This window comes from Schistocerca americana, chromosome 8, assembly GCF_021461395.2.
Source record: "Schistocerca americana isolate TAMUIC-IGC-003095 chromosome 8, iqSchAmer2.1, whole genome shotgun sequence".
Taxonomy (NCBI): domain Eukaryota; kingdom Metazoa; phylum Arthropoda; class Insecta; order Orthoptera; family Acrididae; genus Schistocerca; species Schistocerca americana.
Genome location: NC_060126.1, coordinates 521,004,219 through 521,028,821, shown reverse-complemented (window position 1 = coordinate 521,028,821; position 24,603 = coordinate 521,004,219). Strand labels below are relative to the sequence as shown.

At 45.6% G+C, this 24,603-nt stretch overlaps 1 protein-coding gene across 8 annotated transcripts in view; it reads right to left on the bottom strand.

Annotated features, from left to right (window-relative positions):
• Positions 1–24,603, bottom strand: part of LOC124545180 (mucin-5AC-like) — a 349,462-nt gene that overhangs the window by 57,093 nt on the left and 267,766 nt on the right. For all 8 annotated transcript variants that reach the window (XM_047124022.1, XM_047124023.1, XM_047124024.1 and 5 more), the window contains 2 exons: positions 15,386–15,560; positions 1,843–2,008 (listed from right to left, as the gene is read on the bottom strand). In XM_047124022.1, the coding sequence (XP_046979978.1) occupies positions 1,843–2,008; positions 15,386–15,560 (341 nt within the window). The remainder of the gene's footprint in view (positions 1–1,842; positions 2,009–15,385; positions 15,561–24,603) is intronic.

The following is a 24,603-nucleotide window of genomic DNA, read 5'->3' as shown; positions in this document are numbered from 1 at the left end:
TTACTCAACTTGATGTAGTGGAACATTTTTAACAGGTCAGAAAATCATACGAAAATTGTCTTCCATGTATTCATAAGCAGAAAGGATCAGATCTGCCTCTCTGGTGCCTCTACCTTGTCCTCCCACCACGCATACTAGATGCTCATGCGACCTTCAGTTACAGGTAGGTGGAACAGCGAAATTAACACACTTTGCGAGGTGAAAGGAAGTGTGTGTGTGTTTGTGTGTGTGTGTGTGTGTGTGTGTGTGTGTGTGTGTGTGTGTGTGTTGGGTAATATCTGAAGCTAATCTCAACAAGAGTATGGCAGACAGAACCAAATGAAAAAATAGTCCAGAAAATCCCTATATGCTGGTGAACGACAGCATCACGAAGATGCTGAATAAAGGATAATTAGCGATAATGACAAAAAAACCGTGATCTGCTGCACAAGACGTATGGTCTGCCCGGTCCGTTGGTTTGACGCATGGTGCCTGACAGGATGTAGAAGCTGTAGGAGACTAAGACTGAGAGATGACGACGTCTCTACGTATTGAAAGATAGAATATGTGTAGTCAGTGGGAAGGAAGTGAGTCGAAAGTTGTCTCCACACTTCCTGAATCGGCACAACAATAACGTAAATGTAAGATCACCACCTAGAAGTGAGTATGTAGCTCACTCATGTTAATTATCAGTGCTGCAGGTAGTTTAATTTGTAATGCAAAATAGTTACGACACAGATTATGTATGTAAAGTGGTTTCGTAGTTACGAGGGGCGGTCGGTACGTAATGTAACACATTTTATTTCCTGAAAGCATGTTGGTTTTATTCAGGATTCCAATACACCATATTGTTTCTCACTCTTTTGCTTACAAAACCCTATTTTTCAACATGACCTCTGATCAATGGACGGGCTCACGTCACCATACTGGCAGGACCTGTGTGGCCACACGTTACCACTCTACCGGCTGACGTCGGAACCAACGGCTCGCTACAATAGTGATCTCTCCATCGTCCACGTTCTGCTTCACGCGGAGTCCCTCCTCCATTGGGCCAAACAGGTGGAAGTCAGAAGGTGCGAGATCCAGGCTGTAGGGTGGACGACGAAGAACAGTTTTGTGCGCAATTTGTGTGAGGCCCTGTGTTGTCATGCAGAAGGAGAAGCCCGTGTCTGATTGTGATCCATCGATCACCTCGAATGAGAGTGTCCTCGCGTTCCAGCGTTGCTGGAGTCACAGCTGTGTGTGGCCAGCCGGCGTGTGGGAGATGGGACAACTTCGTGCGAGCTTGTTGCGCTGTTGGAAGACGCCTCATCGTGCTTTTGTTGAGTACCAGGTCTTCATAGACATTCTGGAAGCGTCTGTAAATATCTGCGATGCTCTGGTTTTCCCGCCAAAAGAACCTCAGTGACTGCTCTTTGTTTGGAACGCACCTCTGTTACAGACGCCATTTTGTAGGCTACATTTAGCGTCGCCACCTATCGGCACTTAATGAATGTGTAGGGGAATATTCCACGATGTCCCACAACAAATTCCGCATTTTTTCAACCGAAATTGGCCGAGAAAACGAATGTGTTGCGTTACTTATTGAACAACCCTCGTTGTAGTCTGCCCACCTCCTCGCATTATTGATGGATACTCGTCATTTGGCGCTCTAAGCGTTGGAATAAATTTAATAATTGCAATATCTAACAATAACAAAGAATGTAAAGTATGAGCTAGAAATTAACCAATTAAAATTAATGAAAATAGTAGCTGTTGTTTAGATGGATAATGCGACCCCTCGTAATTCCCAGAGGAGGGTTTACCAATGTACACAGTAATTGTTAAATAAATATATGTGCGTGTGCGGGGGGCTGAACTTACCTTGAGTGTGACGACTGGTCCAGGCTGGACGCGCTCCAGCAGGTCTCCAGTAGGATAGCCAACCACTATGCGGTCGCCGGCGGTGAAGACGGGTGGGTTGTCGTTGACATCTTGGATCTGCAGCAGCACGCTCATGCTGGTGTTGTCGTAGAGCAGATACTCTGGCCTGCACAGGGAAACAGTCTAGTCGAGAAACCGCCAACGCACAGAACAGCACAAAAGTCCGCAGGAACCGCCTCAGCGCCGTAAAGCTGTTGCCGACTATGGTCTATTCAAAATTAGTGTAGGGTTATTACTTCTCTAGGCACACGTGTAGGCACGAAGCAGAGTTGGACATGCCTGACATTTATGTGCAGACTGAAGCGACGAATGTAGATTTGTACCCGCGTCTGCCACTCACTAGGCGGAAGCGCTAACCACAATGCCACCCTGGCACAGTGCACAACCCAGCATTCCTGCCTCCTCAGACCAAATTCCCGCTCACGCCTCAGCATTTGGATTGAGGAGGGGGGACTGCTAGGGTAGTCCGTGCAGTCGTGCAGAGCCACTAAGCCAGGGTGGTGCAGTGGTTGGCGTATCTGCCTACTGAGCGGGAGACCCGGGTTCGAATCCTGGACTTGGTAGAAATTTTTATTTGTCGCTTCAGTCTGCGTTTACATGTCACTGATGTTTGAGGCCTGAAAGGATTTCGGGAAACGTAATGTTTAATTTGACACACTCATTGTATTACATTTAATTAATTCAGCTCGCGAAGTATTCGGTGCACAAGATGGAACTGGCATACGGGCCTTCTGGAGGAGCTGCACTGTGTTTTGCAACGTAGGAGGGGTCGTATTTGGCGGGTGGGGGGGGGGGGGGGAGAGGAAGGAAGTTTTTGTTTTAAAATATTCTGCTGTTTTTGCTGTCTGCTTAATGAAAAAAGTAAATGGCTAACGGAGTAGTTAATCAGTGCTGCTTCCACGAAACTGCAGCTCGTGAGTCTTCACATGTACCAGGGGAAAAGTTTAGTAAAATAAGAAAAACACTGTCCATAAGGCTTGCCACTGTGTGGTTGGATTTCAGAATATTGGCTTCGTCTCTGTCCAGGGGCCAATAAACACATCTGTTGCATTTAACACTAAATGAAAGCAGCCACAAGTTCATTACTTATGCAGGCAGGAATTTGCAGTGAAATAATGCTCACTTCTCACTTTTTTCAGACTTAATTTCTTATAGAAAAAGAAACTGAATATCCTTCCTCACTATTCACAGCATTTTATTATTAAAATAACACATGTCAGTAGGAGAACGTAAGTAAGTCGACCAGCATCACGTGTTCGTTTGACCTTTAGGAAACCCACGAAAATTATTCAAAGTGTTTCTCCACACTTCTAAACTGAAGTCTCTGTTATGTGGAACTAACTATATTTTTAATTGCAGAACAGTTCATTGTTGCCTACCCAAAATCTGCTGTCAGAGTCCAAACGCTGAACAATGTTTCAAAACCTCTTTGATATTCACGCGCCCAACTAAATACTTCGAAAATGTTTCGGTTACACACACGAGGCTACTTCCACACTGGCCGACTCGGCTGACAGTGTAGTGACAGGACTCACGGCCGCGCCTGTTGTTGGTTTTTCATAGGCATTTCAGGGCGTACATAATATCTGGGAGTATGCGTGCGGAACGATTTGAAGTGGAATGATCACATAAAATTTATTGTTGGTAAGGCGGGTACCAGGTTGAGATTCATTGGGAGAGTCCTTAGAAAATGTAGTCCATCAACAAAGGAGGTGGCTTACAAAACACTCCTTCGACCTATCCTTGAGGATTGCTCATCAGTGTGGGATCCGTACCAGATCGGGTTGACGGAGGAGATAGAGAGGATCCAAAGGAGAGCGGCGCGTTTCGTCACAGGGTTATTTGGTAACCGTGATAGCGTTACGGAGATGTTTAGCAAACTCAAATGGCAGACTCTGCAAGAGAGGCGCTCTGCATCGCGGTGTAGCTTGCTCGCCAGGTTTCGAGAGACTGCGTTTCTGGACATAAGTGAGGTATCATTTGAAAAAATACCCGTACTAAACATTTGCTTGAAATGAAGTGAAATGAAATGAACGTATGGCATTGATGGCCGGGAGGCCCCACCTGTGGAAGTTCAGCTGTCGGGTTGCAACTCTTTTTAGTTGACGCAGCATTGGGCGACTTGCGTGTCGATGATGATGAAATGATGATGGGGACAACACAACACCCAGTCCCAGAGCGGGAATCGAACCTGGGCCCATTAAATGGCACTCAGACGTACTGACCACTCAGCTAAGGAGGTGGGGTGGATGCGAAGGAGGTAGGTATCGAATATATTGCTTCCCCCTACTTATACCTCTCGAGGTGATCACGAATGTAAAATTAGAGAGATTCCAGCGCGCACGGAGGCATTCCGGCAGTCGTTCTTCCCGCGAACCATACGCGACTGGAACAGAAAAGGGAGGCAATGACAGTGCCACGTAAATTGCCCTCCGCCACACACCGTTGGGTGACTTGCGGAGTGTAAATGTAGATGTAGATGTAGATCGATATCAACCAAAGTTGGTACACGTATTATTTACTATGTGGAAAGAAATACTGTGGGGGGTAGGAACCTTCAATCTCCTATAGGGGTGGAGGTGATAGCGTGTTGATGAAGAGAGGAGGAGGATGAGAAGGAGACGAACAGGGGGCAGGGTGAGGGGGGGGGGGAGGCAAAGCTGGACAGAGAGATTGGGAAGACGAGGAGATGTGCAGAGATAGGAGGAAGGAGAAGATGGACAGAGAGAGGAAAGACGAGGAGAATGGACGGAAAGAGGGGCAATAAGATATGGACAGAAAGAGGGGGTTATAGGATATCGACAAAGAGAGAGGGAGATTTGAGTAAGCACATAGCAGCACAAAGCCGGGTACTCATCTAGTATTATTTTATATTGAAATACTCGTGCCTTTGCGTGCATCATTAATGCATCTGGCTTTCAGCCACTCACGGCGCAGAAAGTATACGGTTCTCTACCATTGGCGGAAGATATAAACGGAATGATGTATACGAATCAGATTGTCAAATGGCGAAATGTGTTTACTTTTGGAACTTGCCATGTGTCAGTGGGTCCAGGTTGATGAGTGAGCTCATACCAAACTCTATTTCGCTAATTCAGGTGACTGTTGCCACGAGAGTGTGTGTTTACATTAAACAAATTTCTAAATTATTTAATTTCTTTCAAAATATTTGTATATCTTACTTAAACTGCGTTGGGAGTTATGAGATAGTATAGTGAACTGTACACTAATGTGGCAGATCGTTACAATTCAATAACGACTTCCTTAAATTTAAGTTTCGAGTTGCATGTTATCACCAAAATTTTGGCGACATGGTAAATATTATATACATTGCTGCTTATCAAAACTGCAGATAAACTATTTGATATGAAGTGCGCTAAAACCCTAGGTATGCAAAACATCAGCATATCGGTGCAATTCCACAAAATAGGTTGAGTAACGTCATCTACATATGGCTCTGAGCACTATGGGACTTAACAGCTGACGTTATCAGTCCCCTAGAACTTAGAACTACTTAAACCTAACTAACCTAAGGACATCACACACATCCATGCCCGAGGCAGGAATCGATCCTGCGACCGTAGTGGTTGCGCCGTTCCAGACTGAAGCGCCTAGAACCGCTCGGCCACACAGACCGGCTAACGTCATCTACATTCTGTGTATAAAGAAAGATTATGTAGTACGTTTCTCATTCAGAAACAGCATATGAATGTTAGTTATTTGCGAGGAGATTGTGTCGTGCCTGGTTTGAGAGAGAAAACATCTACCACCACTTGGAATTCGACAGTGGTGTGGCCTATCCAGAAATAATACCCGTCACATTGCGGCTGGCATAGGCCGCGACTATGGTACAAGTATGAAATTGATGGGTTGAGGAAGGAAAAATCAACTGATACAAAATCTCAAGGGGCCCAATCAACTAGCACCCAAGAGGATAAACATGTTTGTTCGACCAAGCAGGATCGAGCAGCGACATCATGTAGCTTGAGGCAATTAACAGAATAGCTTGCAGCAAGACATACTACCATGCAGTCGACTCAACGACGTTTAGAGCCCAACGGACTATCAGTGCATTCACAGTGACACATACAGAGAGAGAATTGTACGCACAGACGACTCGCTGTTCTTAATACATAATCGCAAAGGACGCTTCCATTTGTGTAGGTTCCATCATCATCATCATCATAATCATCATACTGAGGCGATGGAATGGGGTGCCACTGGGTACACAAAACCATCATCTTTGCCTCACATAACCGGTAATTTGGAGAGCAGCCGTTACGTTTCTGAGGTGTTAAGGGCTGTCCCCTTTTTTCAAGGCCTCTGAGAGTCATCTTTCAGCGAGATAACACAACACCGTTTATCGTCCATGCTGCCCCAACCGACATCGGTAAGAAGGTGCGGTAGTGTAATCCTGGCCGGCATCTTCTCCAGCCCTCTTATCAACTGAAAGGATGTGGTCATGCATTGCGGAAGGACTGGCACACCTCCATTCCCCAACTACGGTACTGCAATTGATGAACTTGTAACAGCAATATACACTCCTGGAAATTGAAATAAGAACACCGTGAATTCATTGTCCCAGGAAGGGGAAACTTTATTGACACATTCCTGGGGTCAGATACATCACATGATCACACTGACAGAACCACAGGCACATAGACACAGGCAACAGAGCATGCACAATGTCGGCACTAGTACAGTGTATATCCACCTTTTGCAGCAATGCAGGCTGCTATTCTCCCATGGAGACGATCGTAGAGATGCTGGATGTAGTCCTGTGGAACGGCTTGCCATGCCATTTCCACCTGGCGCCTCAGTTGGACCAGCGTTCGTGCTGGACGTGCAGACCGCGTGAGACGACGCTTCATCCAGTCCCAAACATGCTCAATGGGGGACAGATCCGGAGATCTTGCTGGTCAGGGTAGTTGACTTACACCTTCTAGAGCACGTTGGGTGGCACGGGATACATGAGGACGTGCATTGTCCTGTTGGAACAGCAAGTTCCCTTGCCGGTCTAGGGATGGTAGAACGATGGGTTCGATGACGGTTTGGATGTACCGTGCACTATTCAGTGTCCCCTCGACGATCACCAGTGGTGTACGGCCAGTGTAGGAGATCGCTCCCCACACCATGATGCCGGGTGTTGGCCCTGTGTGCCTCGGTCGTATGCAATCCTGATTGTGGCGCTCACCTGCACGGCGCCAAACACGCATACGACCATCATTGGCACCAAGGCAGAAGCGACTCTCATCGCTGAAGACGACACGTCTCCATTCGTCCCTCCATTCACGCCTGTCGCGACACCACTGGAGGCAGGCTGCACGATGTTGGGGCGTGAGCGGAAGATGGCCTAACGGTGTGCGGGACCGTAGCCCAGCTTCATGGAGACGGTTGCGAATGATACCCCAGGAGCAACAGTGTCCCTAATTTGCTGGGAAGTGGCGGTGCGGTCCCCTACGGCACTGCGTAGGATCCTACGGTCTTGGCGTGCATCCGTGCGTCGCTGCGGTCCGGTCCCAGGTCGACGGGCACGTGCACCTTCCGCCGACCATTGGCGACAATATCGATGTACTGTGGAGACCTCACGCCCCACGTGTTGAGCAATTCGGCGGTACGTCCACCCGGCCTCCCGCATGCCCACTATACGCCCTCGCTCAAAGTCCGTCAACTGCACATACGGTTCACGTCCACGCTGTCGCGGCATGCTACCAGTGTTAAAGACTGCGATGGAGCTCCGTATGCCACGGCAAACTGGCTGACACTGACGGCGGCGGTGCACAAATGCTGCGCAGCTAGCGCCATTCGACGGCCAACACCGCGGTTCCTGGTGTGTCCGCTGTGCCGTGCGTGTGATCATTGCTTGTACAGCCCTCTCACAGTGTCCGGAGCAAGTATGGTGGGTCTGACACACCGGTGTCAATGTGTTCTTTTTTCCATTTCCAGGAGTGTATTTTGCCTATTATCTCATGTTACTGCCGCCATAATTTAATATAGATTAGATTTTGTATACTTTGACTTTATAACAAATGATTAACTGTCAATATTTATGCAACATGTACTTAATCATTTGTTTCATTGCAAATATGTGCCTAACAAATTATTTTCGTTATTAATGTTTGTAAATAAATGATCTGTTCCTGAGAGGATGATTTTCTAATAAATTCCTGAACGTGGGTCTTCAACCAGAGAAGTAGGAAATGTACTAACTCCTACAGTTTGGCGCCTTTGTCTTGCCTTGGCACGCAACGCGCAAAGGGACTAGCGGTCAGTGGCAGTCAGTCGTTCGTGGACATCGGTGCAGTCCGGCCGACGGCTGCTGAGCACAACAGGCCAACAATTTCCTGCAGTAAAGTATTGCATGAAAACGTGGATCTGCTACATTTTCAGTAAAAAGTGGTCTCAAGTATGTTATTGCCTCACGTGCAAGATTTTTTCGAGACTAAATCTATATCGAAACTGGTCGCACAACAATTCCAGCATGCATTGTGGCCAAGGAACGCAACAAGGCGAGCAGCAGGTACACGTTTAATATGGTATTTTAAAGTACCATACTGTGTTAACTGCTCGCTGCTTGTTCGTTATTTCCCGAAATCATGTTGTTAATCGAAGATGATGGCGGCGTTTGGTTTGTGGGGCGCTCAAATGCGCGGTTATCAGCGCCCGTAGAAATTCCCAACCTTTGCTCAGCCCAGTCTCGTCACTTTCATGAATGATGATGAAATAATGAGGACAACACAAACACCCAGTTATCTGGAGGCAGGTGAAAATCACTGACCCCGCCGGGAATCGAACCCGGGACCCCGTGCTCGGGAAGCGAGAGCGCTACCGTGAGACCACGAGCTGCGGACGTTAATTGAAGAGTAATTGTAGGCAACACAAACGTCTGTGCAGTAATGCTAATATGATGTAACAGAAGAATAATGAAATGCCTTCAGCATAGAGAATAAGAGATTATTTAGTTTTTACTGTTAACTGCTGTTTTTTATACAGAAAAATAACTAAATGACTCGTAGATCAAAGAAACACAAAGTTTCACTGATTTATTGTAATGCTCGCTTTGCCGTAGTTCACTGTTAATTTTACTTTTAAGATCTTGCAAGATTTACAAAAAACAACACATTTACAGTTATTCTAATTTCTTTTTGAATATTTCAGTAACGTGGTATGCAAAAATAGGAAAACACAATTGCGCTTGCTTACTTCATTGTTTTTTGTTCTGGGTATAGTTGTCATGATATTAACTATTTATTGCGCAGAGATAATGAGTGTACAGTGTTAGGAAAGAGAAACTAGCTGACGCGATTGTGTAGGCGCGGCATGGCAAACGAAAGCTAAAATCTCGTTCACAAAAATAACAAAGGTACCCGCGTTACATTTGCCTTCCTGATGAAACATTAAATTTTAAAATTAAAACTTTAAAAAATCAAAGTAAAAATTCAATGTGTTCGGTTACAGGGTGTCCACCAAAGACCTCCCCGGTTTTAAAATAACGAGGAAACAAAGATCGATAGGAGAATGCAACAAACTGCACATTTATCGTGACAGCTGCAAGAATTTCATACAGAAGTTAAAAACTGTAGTACAAGAGCTGCTAACAGATGGCTCTGTAAGCGGTAGAGCTTGTATCAGCACGCACTAACAAACTCGCCTTCTGCGAACAGTCTTTGCAGTCACATCACAGTCTTTTCAAGATGTCCAACACACGTAACAGAGAGTAGCGCAAACAAGTAAAGAAATTTTATCATCAGGCGTTGTAGCGTTTCGACCGTGAAAACGATTCCAGTTCGTCCAGAGTGGTGGGATAGATCCAGTAGAGAGTAGACAGTATCTTTCAATGTGCCCCACAGTAAATAGTCACAAATGATCAGATCGAACGATAATGGAGGTCAGTCCATGCTTGCTCCAGTAAATTTGGGAAAACCCAACGCAGTGACTCTGTTCCCGAAATATCCATCAAGAAAGCGAAACACTTATTCGCTACGTTATGATCGGGCCCCATCTTGCATGAACACTTGCTGTATGGCGACGAACTGTTCCAAAATTGCAATGTAACGGCCACTGTTTATCGGTTCTCGCGTGAATAACAGGACCGACAACGCGTGTGCTGCTTAGCCCAGCTCATCAGTAACTTTGACAGAAAGCAGTGATTGCGCTATACATAAATGGCCATCGTAGGAGCCCCAAAATCGCCAGTTTTGTTTATTCACGAATCTGTTTATGTTGAAGTCTGCTTCATTTGTGAACCACTTGCAACCAACATCAAATCCCTCCTTACCAATCGCTGTGAGAATCTGTTTTGCAAAGTGAGCCCTTTGCGCACAGCGGTCACGGGAATGAACAGGCGGCTTTTTATTTTGAATGGTGCTGCTTGTACACTGTTTCCCTATATCGCGAGTCCACCCCTGGTAGCTGAGTGGTCAGGCCGACGGAATGTCAATCCTAAGGGCCCGGGTTCGATTCCCGGCTGTGTCGGAGATTTTTCTCTGCTCAGGGACTGGGTGTTGTGTTTTCTTTATCATCATCATTTCATCCCCATCGACACACAAGTCGCCGAAGTGGCGTCAACTCTAAAGACAATCATCGGCCACACTGTCCGTTCGAATTTGGCAAAGAGCTTGCGAATGGTTTTCTCTGTGGGTCCCACTGGCATATTAAACGACTGCGCCGTGTTGCCGTAATACTGTTTTCTAACCCATGAGATCCCAGTACCAGAAACACATGTTAACCAACTGAATACGTAATTTGAACCTCTTCCTTCGGTCGCTAGCGTCCTTTCACATTTCAACGGTGGAGCTGATCGCTCCGGGCTTCGGAGTGCAAGTTAAAGGCACTACGTATTGCGATTACAGCGCCATCTGTCAGTAACCTTTGTAACTACAGTTTTGAACTCCTGTATATTTTTTTTCTATAAACGTGCCGTTTGTTACATTCTCCTATCGAGCTTTGTTTTCATCATATCTACACTCCTGGAAATGGGAAAAAGAACACATTGACACCGGTGTGTCAGACCCACCATACTTGCTCCGGACACTGCGAGAGGGCTGTACAAGCAATGATCACACGCACGGCACAGCGGACACACCAGGAACCGCGGTGTTGGCCGTCGAATGGCGCTAGCTGCGCAGCATTTGTGCACCGCCGCCGTCAGTGTCAGCCAGTTTGCCGTGGCATACGGAGCTCCATCGCAGTCTTTAACACTGGTAGCATGCCGCGACAGCGTGGACGTGAACCGTATGTGCAGTTGACGGACTTTGAGCGAGGGCGTACAGTAGGCATGCGGGAGGCCGGGTGGACGTACCGCCGAATTGCTCAACACGTGGGGCGTGAGGTCTCCACAGTACATCGATGTTGTCGCCAATGGTCGGCGGAAGGTGCACGTGCCCGTCGACCTGGGACCGGACCGCAGCGACGCACGGATGCACGCCAAGACCGTAGGATCCTACGCAGTGCCGTAGGGGACCGCACCGCCACTTCCCAGCAAATTAGGGACACTGTTGCTCCTGGGGTATCGGCGAGGACCATTCGCAACCGTCTCCATGAAGCTGGGCTACGGTCCCGCACACCGTTAGGCCGTCTTCCGCTCACGCCCCAACATCGTGCAGCCCGCCTCCAGTGGTGTCGCGACAGGCGTGAATGGAGGGACGAATGGAGACGTGTCGTCTTCAGCGATGAGAGTCGCTTCTGCCTTGGTGCCAATGATGGTCGTATGCGTGTTTGGCGCCGTGCAGGTGAGCGCCACAATCAGGACTGCATACGACCGAGGCACACAGGGCCAACACCCGGCATCATGGTGTGGGGAGCGATCTCCTACACTGGCCGTATACCACAGGTGATCGTCGAGGGGACACTGAATAGTGCACGGTACATCCAAACCGTCATCGAACCCATCGTTCTACCATTCCTAGACCGGCAAGGGAACTTGCTGTTCCAACAGGCAATGCACGTCTGCATGTATCCCGTGCCACCCAACGTGCTCTAGAAGGTGTACGTCAACTACCCTGGCCAGCAAGATCTCCGGATCTGTCCCCCATTGAGCATGTTTGGGACTGGATGAAGCGTCGTCTCACGCGGTCTGCACGTCCAGCACGAACGCTGGTCCAACTGAGGCGCCAGGTGGAAATGGCATGGCAAGCCGTTCCACAGGACTACATCCAGCATCTCTACGATCGTCTCCATGGGAGAATAGCAGCCTGCATTGCTGCGAAAGGTGGATATACACTGTACTAGTGCCGACATTGTGCATGCTCTGTTGCCTGTGTCTATGTGCCTGTGGTTCTGTCAGTGTGATCATGTGATGTATCTGACTCCAGGAATGTGTCAATAAAGTTTCCCCTTCCTGGGACAATGAATTCACGGTGTTCTTATTTCAATTTCCAGGAGTGTATTATTTCTCAAGTCAACATCTCTTTTTTTCAACACATACTAATCGTACAGGGATGCATGAGGTATCGATAGAAAGGCATTTTAACAGTTTTCTGTCACTGCATACCGGTTTTGCGCCAAAATTTTCTGTTTGTGGAAAACTTTAGCATAAAATAGGCTTTTAACTATCATAGGCAAAAGGCCATCATCGACGCCGAGCTTCGTGCCTGTATTTTACGAAGCTAACTTATTCAGCACGAATAGCAGCCTCGCTTTTTATATTATCTTATTATATATACCATGTTATTCCTTTTAGAGTAATTATTAATTGCATGATTTTTATACAGCATTGTCATATTTAACAACCATAAACATTGCGATAGCCATTATCTCTGTCTCTCGTACAAGTTGACTATTCTAAACGAATGTACTTTCCGAAGCGACAAACATCCTGCGGAACTTTTACATTTATTACATCCGTCAGGATTACCACCATACAAACTTATACTAGAGAAAACACTTGTCATGGCGATTAGCAATCTGAATGCTAAACAGGCCTTAGTCAATGAAGCACACATGGTTGTAACAAAACTCAATGAATTTACAATTAATGCACGGCTGGTTGACAGCAAGAAAACTGTTGCAATACCACGGGTGAACTTAACACCATCTTAGACAAGCATGCCTTCTCAATTGACAAGAAAATTCCCTGTAAAATGCATTTGCGGTCACTGTAAACGAGTCACAGGGACAAACGCTTCAAATTAACAGGATTGTACTTACCAAATTCAGTGTTTACTCATGAATAATGGTATGTAGTCTTTTCAGAGGTAACAAAACCAACTAACAGTTTTGTATGTCTTGAAGAAAATGGAAAACAAAAAGTGCACAAAGATTACATTTTTATGTCAAATATTATATACATGGAGATATTGTAACGCACTGTAAAGAATTTTGGTCAGAATTATGTACGTGGAACTGTATATTCAAGGACGCATCTAAAATTCATTATTATTATTTCACGTCGTTTGGTTCATTTTTCAGGGCGATTTCTCTTCATTCGCACAACTACCGCTATTACAATGACTACACTTATTCCAAATAATGTCACTATTTAAAACTATAAAAGCGTGCAAGTTTTGCACTGTTGCCCTGGTGAATTTAATTTTAAAATTAGGGCGTTCTTTGTTGTACACATACATATTCTGGCACAGGGCTGACACAGCATGGAATGGCGCACATGCATCTGCAAGCCGAGCAGTATGATCAACTGGGTTAGAAGTGGGGCTGCTGCCTGAAGGGGCAGATCTGTGTATGTACTAAATTTTTCAACCTGTAAATTCACAAATTACCTACAAATGTAATCATGTATTCTCCCTGCTATACTGTATACCATCTCAGTCTTGCTGTTGCAGTTTTAATGACCAACAATGTAGAAACGGTTTGAAGTGGAGGTCTGATTACCATAGCACTGAGCTTTGGCGTGTGTTTCCAGCTGGTTTTTTTTTTTTTTTTTTTTTTTTTTTTTTTTTTTTTTTTTTTTTTTTTTTTTTTTTTTTTTTGTCATCAGTCTACTGACTGGTTTGATGCGGCCCGCCACGAATTCCTTTCCTGTGCTAACCTCTTCATCTCAGAGTAGCACTTGCAACCTACGTCCTCAATTATTTGCTTGACGTATTCCAATCTCTGTCTTCCTCTACAGTTTTTGCCCTCTACAGCTCCCTCTAGTACCATGGAAGTCATTCCATTATGTCTTAGCAGATGTCCAATCATCCTGTCCCTTCTCCTTATCAGTGTTTTCCACACATTCCTTTCCTCTCCGATTCTGCGTAGAACCTCCTCATTCCTTACCTTATCAGTCCACCTAATTTTCAACATTCGTCTATAGCACCACATCTCAAATGCTTCGATTCTCTTCTGTTCCGGTTTTCCCACAGTCCATGTTTCATTACCATACAATGCTGTACTCCAGACGTACATCCTCAGAAATTTCTTCCTCAAATTAAGGCCGGTATTTGATATTAGTAGACTTCTCTTGGCCAGAAATGCCTTTCTTGCCACAGCTAGTCTGCTTTTAATGTCCTCCTTGCTTCGTCCGTCATTGGTTATTTTACTCCCTAGGTAGCAGAATTCCTTAACTTCATTGACTTCGTGACCACCAATCCTGATGTTAAGTTTCTCGCTGTTCTCATTTCTACTACTTCTCATTACCCTCATCTTTCTCCGATTTACTCTCAAACCATACTGTGTACTCATTAGACTGTTCATTCCGTTCAGCAGATCATTTAATTCTTCTTCACTTTCACTCAGGATAGCAATGTCATCAGCGAATCGTATCATTGATATCCTTTCACCTTGTATTTTAATTCCACTCCTGAACCTATTTTTATTTCCATCATTGCTCCTCGATGTACAGATTGAAGAGTAGGGGCGAAAGGCTACAGCCTTGTCTTACACCCTTCTTAATACGAGCACTTCGTTCTTGATCGTCCACTCTTATTATTCCCTCTTTGTTGTTGTACATATTGCATATGACCCGTCTGTCCCTATAGCTTACCCCCTATAGCTTACCCCTACTTTTTTCAGAATCTCGAACAGCTTGCACCATTTTATATTGTCGAACGCTTTTTCCAGGTCGACAAATCCTATGAAAGTGTCTTGATTTTTCTTTAGCCTTGCTTCCATTATTAGCCGTAACATCAGAATTGCCTCTCTCGTCTTTTTACTTTTCCTAAAGCCAAACTGATCGTCACCTAGCGCATTCTCAATTTTCTTTTCCATTCTTCTGTATATTATTCTTGTAAGCAGCTTCGATGCATGAGCTGTTAAGCTGATTGTGCGATAATTCTCGCACTTGTCGGCTCTTGCCGTCTTCGGAATTGTGTAGATGATGCTTTTCCGAAAGTCAGATGGTATGTAGCCAGACTCATATATTCTACACACCAACGTGAATAGTCGTTTTGTTGCCACTTCCCCCAATGATTTTAGAAATTCTGATGGAATGTTATCTATCCCTTCTGCCTTATTTGACCGTAAGTCCTCCAAAGCTCTTTTAAATTCCGATTCTAATCAAATGTACAGGTGTGTAATTTTGAAGCCCTGAATTTGTGCCTCTCACCAGTCTGGCTGGTCCTTCGTGTGACGCAGCCGCCGCGACCGCTGCTGCTGCTGCTGCTGCTGCTCTGGTCCAGACTCGCAGGAGACGGACAGCGAGATGAAGAGACTGGTCACGCTCTCGTAGTCCAGGCCGGCCACGTTCATCTCTCCTGTCGCTTCGTCCACTTGCACCCAGCCTGCAACCAGAGTGGCCGATGCACTGAGCTTACTGCAAGCGACAATCACATGGTTACTAAGTTCACTGGGATAAAGTATTAGTCACCCCATCAGAAAAGCACATGTGTCACTTCGGAGCGCTGTAGTTCGTGTGGAAACAGATACCTGGCAGTCGCGTGGCATCCATCCTACGCTGACGTACGTCACGGCTGTTGCGGGGGACCGATTATTGCAACGAGGCTAATTTATTTCGTAAGCCAACTCGCGACCTGCTCGTCATTTGATAAAGAGAGAGCCGAACGTGCAACCATGGTCAAAAACGGGGGCTTCAAAAAAATGGCTCTGAGTACTATGGGACTTAACTTCTGAAGTCATCAGTCCCCTAGAACTTAGAACTACCTACACCTAACTAACCTAAGGACATCACACACATCCATGCCCGAGGCAGGATTCGAGCCTGCGACCGTAGCGGTCTCGCGGTTCCAGACTGTAGCGCCTATAACCGCTCGGCCACTCCGGCCGGCTAAAAGCGTGGGGAATTCTGCGTTTAATCGTTGTGTAAAATGCACTCCGAGACAAAAAAGACGCGCCACAAAGAAATTATTCGAATGGGACGGAAATCAGTAGATGTGATGTACCTGTACAGACGAACGAATGATTACAATTTCAGAAAAATTGGATGATTTACTCCAGAGAAAGACCTTCACACACTGAGGAAATCAATAATTCGTCGGACCACCTTTGGCCCTTACGCAAGCAGTTATTAGGCCTGCCATTGATTGATGGAGTTGTGGCTGTTCTCCCGAGGGATATCGTACAAAATTTTTCTAACTAGCACTTTAGATCGTCGTGATTCAGAGCTGGTTGGAGGGGCCTGCTCATTACGCTCCAGATGTTCTCAATTGTTGGATATCTGGCGAGCTTCCTGAGAAAGGTAGGGTTTGGCAAGTATAAAGACAAGCAGAAGAAATTTTCACCGCGCGAAATGTAAACCCGTGATAGCTTGCCACGAAGGGCAACAAAACGGCGTGTGCCGTAAGAATACTTCGGATGACAACCGAACGGGTCCTGTTTTGGAATGCAACGTTACCCTAGACCTTCACTCCTGGTTATTGGGCCATACGGCAAGCGACGTTCAGATTGGTATCCTACCTCTGTCCAGGCGTCTCCAGACACATCTTCGGCCTGGAATCTCATTGACTGGAACAGAATTGTCTTCAGTAATAAGTCCGCTTCCAATTGAGCCCCGATGACCAACAAAGACATGTCTGGAGACGCCTTGGACAGCGGTGGTATACCAGCCCGACTGTGGCCCGCCATAGTGCCCGACAGTGGGGAGTGATTTCTCTTCACGGCAGGACCGCTTTGTTTTTCATCCGCGGTACAGCAAAGCGGTACGTCGACGATGTTCTAGGGTTCGTTTTGTTGCCCTTTATGGGAAGCCATCCTAAGCTTATATTCCAGTAAGTTAATGCCCGTCCGCACAGGGAGAGAGCGTTATAATTCTTTCCTTAGCGCCTGTTAAACGCTACTTTGGGCAGCGAGGGCGCCGGATCCTTTCCCAATTGAGAACGCTTGAAGTATTGTGGGCAGAGCCCTCCAATTGGGTGCGGGTACTGACGATCTAATTCACCAGTTGGACAAAATTTGTCACGATGTTCTTCAGGAGGACATTTAACAACTCCATCAATCGAGGCCAAGCCGAATAAATGGTTGTATAAGGGCCAGATGCGGACCAACGCGTTATTGACTTGCTCATTTTTTGGAGTTATTTCTCTTGAATAAGTCACCCAGTTATTCTGAAACTGTAATGATTTGTTTGTGCATTACATCTACCGATTACCGCCCCATCAGAATAATTCCTCCGTGGTGCGTCGTTTTTTTGGTCTTTGAGCTTATTTCGTAAGCAGCTCGCAACCGGCTTATTGTCTGATAGACGGCTGAGGATGCAACCATGTTCCAAAATGAGGGAAATGCCGGATTTAAACATTGTGTAAAATACGTTGAAGAAAGCGCGATATGTGTCACTTGGTACCGCTGTCAGTCTTCCAACCGGTAACTGGTCACCTACAACGGATACGAGATGGCCGGGCAAGAATGTGGTACGCATCAAAGATCACGTAACCTCAACGGGCGAAGATTAACCACGTATGAAATGTTAAATAATATAAAACAATGCTGTGATATATTGGGCTTCGTCACGCACTAATCAATGCTGTGCCGAATTGGGAACTTTTATGTGGTGCATTAATGTAATTGTTAAAGCAAATGTAACGATAATGAATTTGGATTCTGACGAAGTGTTTAGTAGTTTGCCCGTGGAGTACTGCTTCTGTTCAATGGTCACGGAACATGCTACGGTGAATTAGACTTGAGCTTAATTAGAAACGTTCTTGAAATAGGAGTGAGAGCAGTTTACGCAAATGACAGTCTCTGTACTCGGTGGCAGTGAGATTACTGTTTGAATTTGGCTAATTTTTCGCATTCTCTCACAGCTAAAAATTTTTCCCTTTGACGTATTGTGATTCCTCAGATATCAGTGAGACAAGTCAGAGCTTATTAACGATTATTAGTATCGAAATAATTACTGGAATTTCAGCAAAAGCTCTGTTTTTGTGCGGTTTCTGTCTGAGTCCGCAACTACATCTCGAAGCTCTCAGGTTCCCTCAGGGCAGTCGGTTCACTGAACGTCTGCTCCCAAAAAACATGAAAGCCTGTAGGACAGGAAAACAACACACTGTGAACAGGTGTGTGTGGTCCAGCCGGTTTTTCGGGGTAACAACAGTAAAGATGGAGACGTGACACAATGGCGGAAACGAGCTAACATGTACGGTCGTGCTCACGACTACGTCACGAATCAAGTTTCTTGATTTGTTGGTGTATCAACGAGGTCCGTCCAACGTGTCGGTAAGTCGGCTGGGACCAAATCCAGCGAATACGGTGGGTGATTGAGGACTGTGATCCATTTGTTGGCCAAAATCTCGTGCACAATCTTCGCTATTTGGGCTACGGTGTCGTCACGGAAGTGCAACCAGAAATCTTCCTCTCGGTATTCGGGTCTAATTCGACGAATTCTCGACTACAAACACTGGAAGACTCAAAAAACTTGATGTCGCGTCACTGCTCCGCTGCCATTTTCCGACGAGTGTCGCACACGTACCTACTGTAACATTCAGGGCCACGACGTCTGCTGTGTGGCAATGTCAGTGCTTTGACTTCCCACACAGGTGTTGCTGAAACTTCAAGGATAGTACGCCGCACCTTGCCATAAGACGGCACTGCAGGTTGGAATTTGACATAAGCAGTCGTAACGGAACTGGGACACACTGTAGCTTAGTCTCAAGGAATCCTTACGTTTTCGTGTTATGCTTATTTGATGAAAATGGAGGAGGGACTGTTCAAGACCATTTCAGCAATGTCACTGTCCGCAGAACACTGCCTCACGCAGTCGTGATGGCGAGCACCGTCATGCTGATCCAAACTACCGTCATCTCCCAACTGTTGCCCTACTGTGCGCCTAACGCAATGCTGTAAAATGTGTTCGCACCCCTCCGAATTTAGTTTTTGCTTAAGGGGCTCACACGCTAACTAATCACGAAAAACACCCAAATACCGTAAGAAGAGCTAGTCCACACTTCACTGTTGGCGCTCCACATGACGGCAAGTATCGTTTTCCAGGAATTCACCAAATCCAAACCCTACAGTCGCTTTGACAGGTTACAGCGTGACTCTTCAGTCCAAATCACTCGTCTGCAGTCACTCACTCTTTACACCGCCACAAGCGTCGCTTAACGTTGCCCACAGCACTGCTCGACGTGAAGGCATTGCTAATTAGGCCTATAAAATTTTTTTCGTGATTTTCTTTAGATTTCTATTCTTTTTCTCTCGTTCATATGGGCATTTCTGATTGTGATTATGTAACATTCTACTGTGGTTTTTAAATGTAAAGATGTAATTGTGATTATTTCGTTTACCAATGGATAAATATGTTTCTTGCTTTGTACCAGTGGTGAAGTTTCTAAAGTTCTCCTTTGGAATATTACTAATTGTGAAAAATGCAGTCAATAACATTTATAAAGGTTTATGTAATTTACGATAACGATATAACATCTATAGAGAGGGGACAGCGATAGTGATATCGAGAGTTGAAAGGTTGTTGCGTAGTAGAGGGGCTGGTGGATGGCGTGTCTGTGAAGCGTGCGCGGGAAAAATAGTTCTGTGTTGCATGAAAAGCATACGTAATTGTATGGACAGTGATTCCGAACTATCAGATTGTTAATTCTCTTTACCACTGCGGTATGTAATGCCATCGCCAGCGAACTTTAAGCGCAAACAAACCGGACTGTGAAAGTGCCGCTAACATTACTTTGTTGTGGCCGACACGAACTGTGCCTTTATTCGAATGAACTTTGCTGGTATTGGTTTTGGGTGGTGGAACTGTTGTATATCACATTCTATCAAACCATGAAAGTGAAAATTAACTCTGCAATGTAAATGGCTTTCAGTGACGTTGTCGAAGTTTGAAATGCGACAACAGAGTGGACATTGTTTACGGTGTGCTTCACATACATGAACAATTCTATCAACTGTGTATTTGTGGCTAAGACTATATGAATGTGACGAACCGTGTAATTATGGACGATAGTGTCACGGACAGTGCATAAAGAGTAAAAACGAGCGATGTCTACGTAATGTGCTTTGAAAGAGAGGACAAGTCAACAACGGTCGTATACTGGCGTCTTGTGGTCTGTTAATCACCACGGGGTTAATGATACAGCTGTGCCGGAACTTTATTTGCGTTTCGCCGGAGAAGATTAACCAGCGGAACTGCCTGTATCCTGCTCTCATCATCGTAAACCACCGACATCGTGCTGCCTAACGCAACGCTTCGTATGCAACAAAAAGTTATGAGATTTCGCCGAACGCTATCCCCTGAACTAGAAACTTTCCTTCTCTATTAAAAGTATAAGAATTACAGACTCTATTCAAATAAATTCTTTGTTTAGTTTATGTTTGCTTTCTGTTAACGAAAATAAAATTACAATCAGTGAATTAAAAGTTGCCTGGTAGTCATTGTTGAAACACCAGTAAATATAAACTTCTTCCTCTCATTAGGACTAATTCTCCTCGCATGTCAAAATTATTGTAGTTATTTTATGTAGTTTTATGTATTGTTATGAGACTAGATATATGACAGTAACTAATGAGTATTTTGTCGCGAAATATGGCTTCGCGCGAAAATTACGGCGACTGCCATAATTGCTTGCGTTCTGACCAATAATGTAAAAGCTGCTATTCCCGTATTGGTGCTTTTTCTGACGTGAGAGGGAATTATAAATGTCAGCTGTCAAATCACGTAGTGACTCTTTACCCAGTAATAAAAGTTTTTTTGATATTGTATTGCTACGAGTCGTAGTATTAAGAGACACTGGTTATACTCAAAAGTGGGAAGATGTATGGTGAACACTCCCCAGTGTTCATGCGATTGTTAACAGTATTGTGTGTGATTCACGAAATTTTGTTACTTTTTCTAATTCCTTTGAAGTTTCAGAGAATATATGGTTCAAATGGCTCTGAGCACTATGGGACTCTACTGCTGTGGTTATCAGTCCCCTAGAACTTAGAACTACTTAAACCTAACTAACCTAAGAACATCACACACATCCATGCCCAAGGCAGGATTCGAACCTGCGACCGTAGCAGTCGCACGGTTCCGGACTGCGCGCCTAGAACCGCGAGACCACCGCGGCCGGCCCAGGGAATATATACACAATTTTGTCGGTTCAGGTTAATTTCAGAGCAGTTTCTCGTGAATAATAGAGTTTTCAGTTCATAAACAAAGTGGGATCGTGACCAATTGAGAAGTATAACAAAGAGTGTGGTTTTCCAACTAGAATTTTGGATGACTTCACAGTTCAGATTTTGATAATTATTTTTCCTGTGCGTTGAGGTCATCACATCGAGCACTGTACCCCATTCTTTTCAACTCCCTAGCTACACTAGCTGTTGTAGGTGCACTGCTGATAGCACACTGGAAGTCAGGAGTGACTCCTTCCGTCAAGTTCGTGCGATCTTTTACAAACACCCTCTGCAATACTCGTCGGTCAGTACACGAAGTCTGCCTGGTCTGTGGTTTTTCTTCGCGTTTCAACTTCACAGTCACATCACCGACAGTCGACTTGGGGAGCTTTAGAATGGCTGAAATATTCCTGATGTATCTGCTGCTCAGGTGACAACTGATGGCTAGTCGACTTTGAAATTCACTGAACACTACCTACGTACACACTCTGCTGTTACTGGTTCTCTACTGACAGCACAGTACTCGCCGCCTCCGTTTATAGTCGCGGATCCGCTTCTCGTGACATCTGGTGGACAATTCCGCTTTAGATAGGGGTGCTCGGATATTTTTGATGAGGCAGTGCATACTAGAACTCTTCCTGTCTCCTTTTCTCTCTCTCTCTCTCTCTCTCTCTCTCTCTCTCTCCGTCTTTCACACATACACATCCACTTCGATAAACTGAGTAGCGGAGAGTTATAGAACATCTTGTTCCATTTGTAATATTGTGGGTAGAGCAAACCAAAGACTGCGATTCATTGGCACAACACTTAGAAGGTGCAACAGGTCTACTAAAGAGACTGCTTACACTACGCTTGTCCGCCCTATTCTGGGATATTGCTGTGCGGTGTGGGATCCGCATCGGGTGGGACTGACGGATGACATTGAAAAAGTACAAAGAATGGCAGCTCGTTTTGTATTATTGCGAAATAGGGGAGAGTCATAGACATCATACGTGAACTGCAGTGACAATCATTAAAACAAAGGCGTTTTTCGTTGCGACGAGATCTTCTCATAGAATTTCAATCACCAGTTTTCTCCTCCGATTTCGAAAAAATTCTGTTGGCACCCACCTACATAGGGAGAAACGATCATCACGATAAAATAAGAGAAATCAGGGCTCGCACAGAAAAATTTAAGTGCTCGTTTTTCCCGCGTGACGTTCGAGAGTGGAACGGTACACAGCTTGAAGGTGGTTCATTGAACCCTCTGCCAGGCACTTTATTGTGAATAGCAGGGTAATGACGTAGATGTAGATTTGTAGATACGCTGTGTATGACTATTAGTGCTGTGTCTAGATGCTGTGTATGGCGCGATTGTAGACACAATACGTGAGCAGTTTGCCGTCAGGTATGTAGCACACATAGCACCGGAGGCAACGTTTATACATGCATAATTCGTCGCATACATTTTCCACACAAGTGTCTCCAAAATGGTCATCATGTTACCTCCGCAGAGCCGTATGGGGAGAGTCACTGGGGTGACATCAGCACCGATCTGAGTGTGTGGCGCTGGGAAGCCATTCCTGCCAGTACTGAACGGAGGCAAATGCGCAGCACGGGCTCCATCAACCGGTGATCCGTGTCGTAGTTCTTTGTTGACACCTCGATGCAGCTCTCAGCCGGAGGTACCCACTGGACCGCGCAGCAATGGCCACCGCAGGTAGCGCCGTTTCAAGACTCTCCGTTTCAGTTGCATCGGTCTGATGGACACGCGTGAGTGTCACACATGTTTCATGAGATAGTGGAGCCTGCAAGTCATAATGTTTATTCACTTGATAGCTGTCAGGTCGCATTGTCTGGCCGCAGGGACCAATGATAGTTGCACGCTAAGTAGATGTTCTCTCAGACCATCCTCACCACTTTCTGTCATTAGAGCAGCTCGATGGAAACGGTGTCTTTGTTCTTTGATTGCACGCAGGTGCCTTAATGAACAGTCCAGTGAATTGACGACCACGGTTGGCTTCGGCCCTACTCCCCCACCCAGATGACACGTTCTTAACCTGATCGAACAGTCCACCGGTGTACTGCCGGTTCACAGTGTCCAATGGGCGCGGTATTTCGGCACCAGAGGTGGCGCCATCGTCAGGTGCGCTCACTCATATCCGCAGTCCCCGTGGACGGAGCGGCTCGCGGGGGCACAGGGGACGTCAGTCGGCCGCGCGCCCTCAGGAGCTCAGTCCGTCAGCGCACCTGACGACGGCGAAATCTCTGACGCCGAAACATTGCGACCACTGGACACTACGAGCCCGCAGTGCACCCGTGGACTGTTCGATCAACAAATACGCCCAGAGACTCTGAAAAATGATTCAAATGGCTCTGAGCACTATGGGACTTAGCATCTGCGGTCATCAGTCCCTTAGAACATAGAACTACTTAAACCTAACTAACCTAAGGACATCACACACATCCGTGCCCGAGGCAGGATTCGAATCTGCGACCGTAGCGGTCACGCGGTTCCAGACTGTAACGCCTAGAACCGCTCGGCCACAGCGGCCGGCTATAGAAACTGAAGACTCACGTTCTTACCTAATAGAACATTTATGGTTTGATGTCGGTACCCGAGTAAGTCTAATGAACCAACTGTGGCCAGTGGCGCAAGGTGCGAGGATCGGTATTTCTTCAGAACGACTTCAACACGTAGAGGGCATGCCTCGACACGATGCTGCAATTTTTAGCGACCACGGAGGGGCAACCAGCTGCTAACATCACATCCAATGCCTTTCCGACTTTCGGCCATGTGTGTATTGTACTCGATCTTACCTCCTCGGAACTTTCACACGTTAACCAAAACATTCGATTCTGCGTAAACTGTGGCGAGGCTTAGGTAAATTTTTTAAATTTTCTTACTCAAATTACGTAGTTTTCATCTGAAGATATCTCTAAACATACATTATTCATATGAATCTACTTCGTAATATTGATTTTGTACTATGAAAATTACTAATCACAGTTATCAACTTAAATGATCTAAAAGAAATTTACAGTAAACGTAATATTGTTCTGCTTCAGTTTACATACAAACAAAATTTCTGTTTTTCATTATATTGTCAAAATTTGTAAAGTTTGTTATTAACCGTTAGCCATACAAATCTTCACGTAACTATTTTCAGAAAACAATATATAATTAAATCTGGAAAACCACTTCGAGTAAGACAGTCACTTTAATGCTAATTTGGATTGTACCCTGTTCTAGAAGGTACTGGAAGCTGGAATCTCGACATGTAA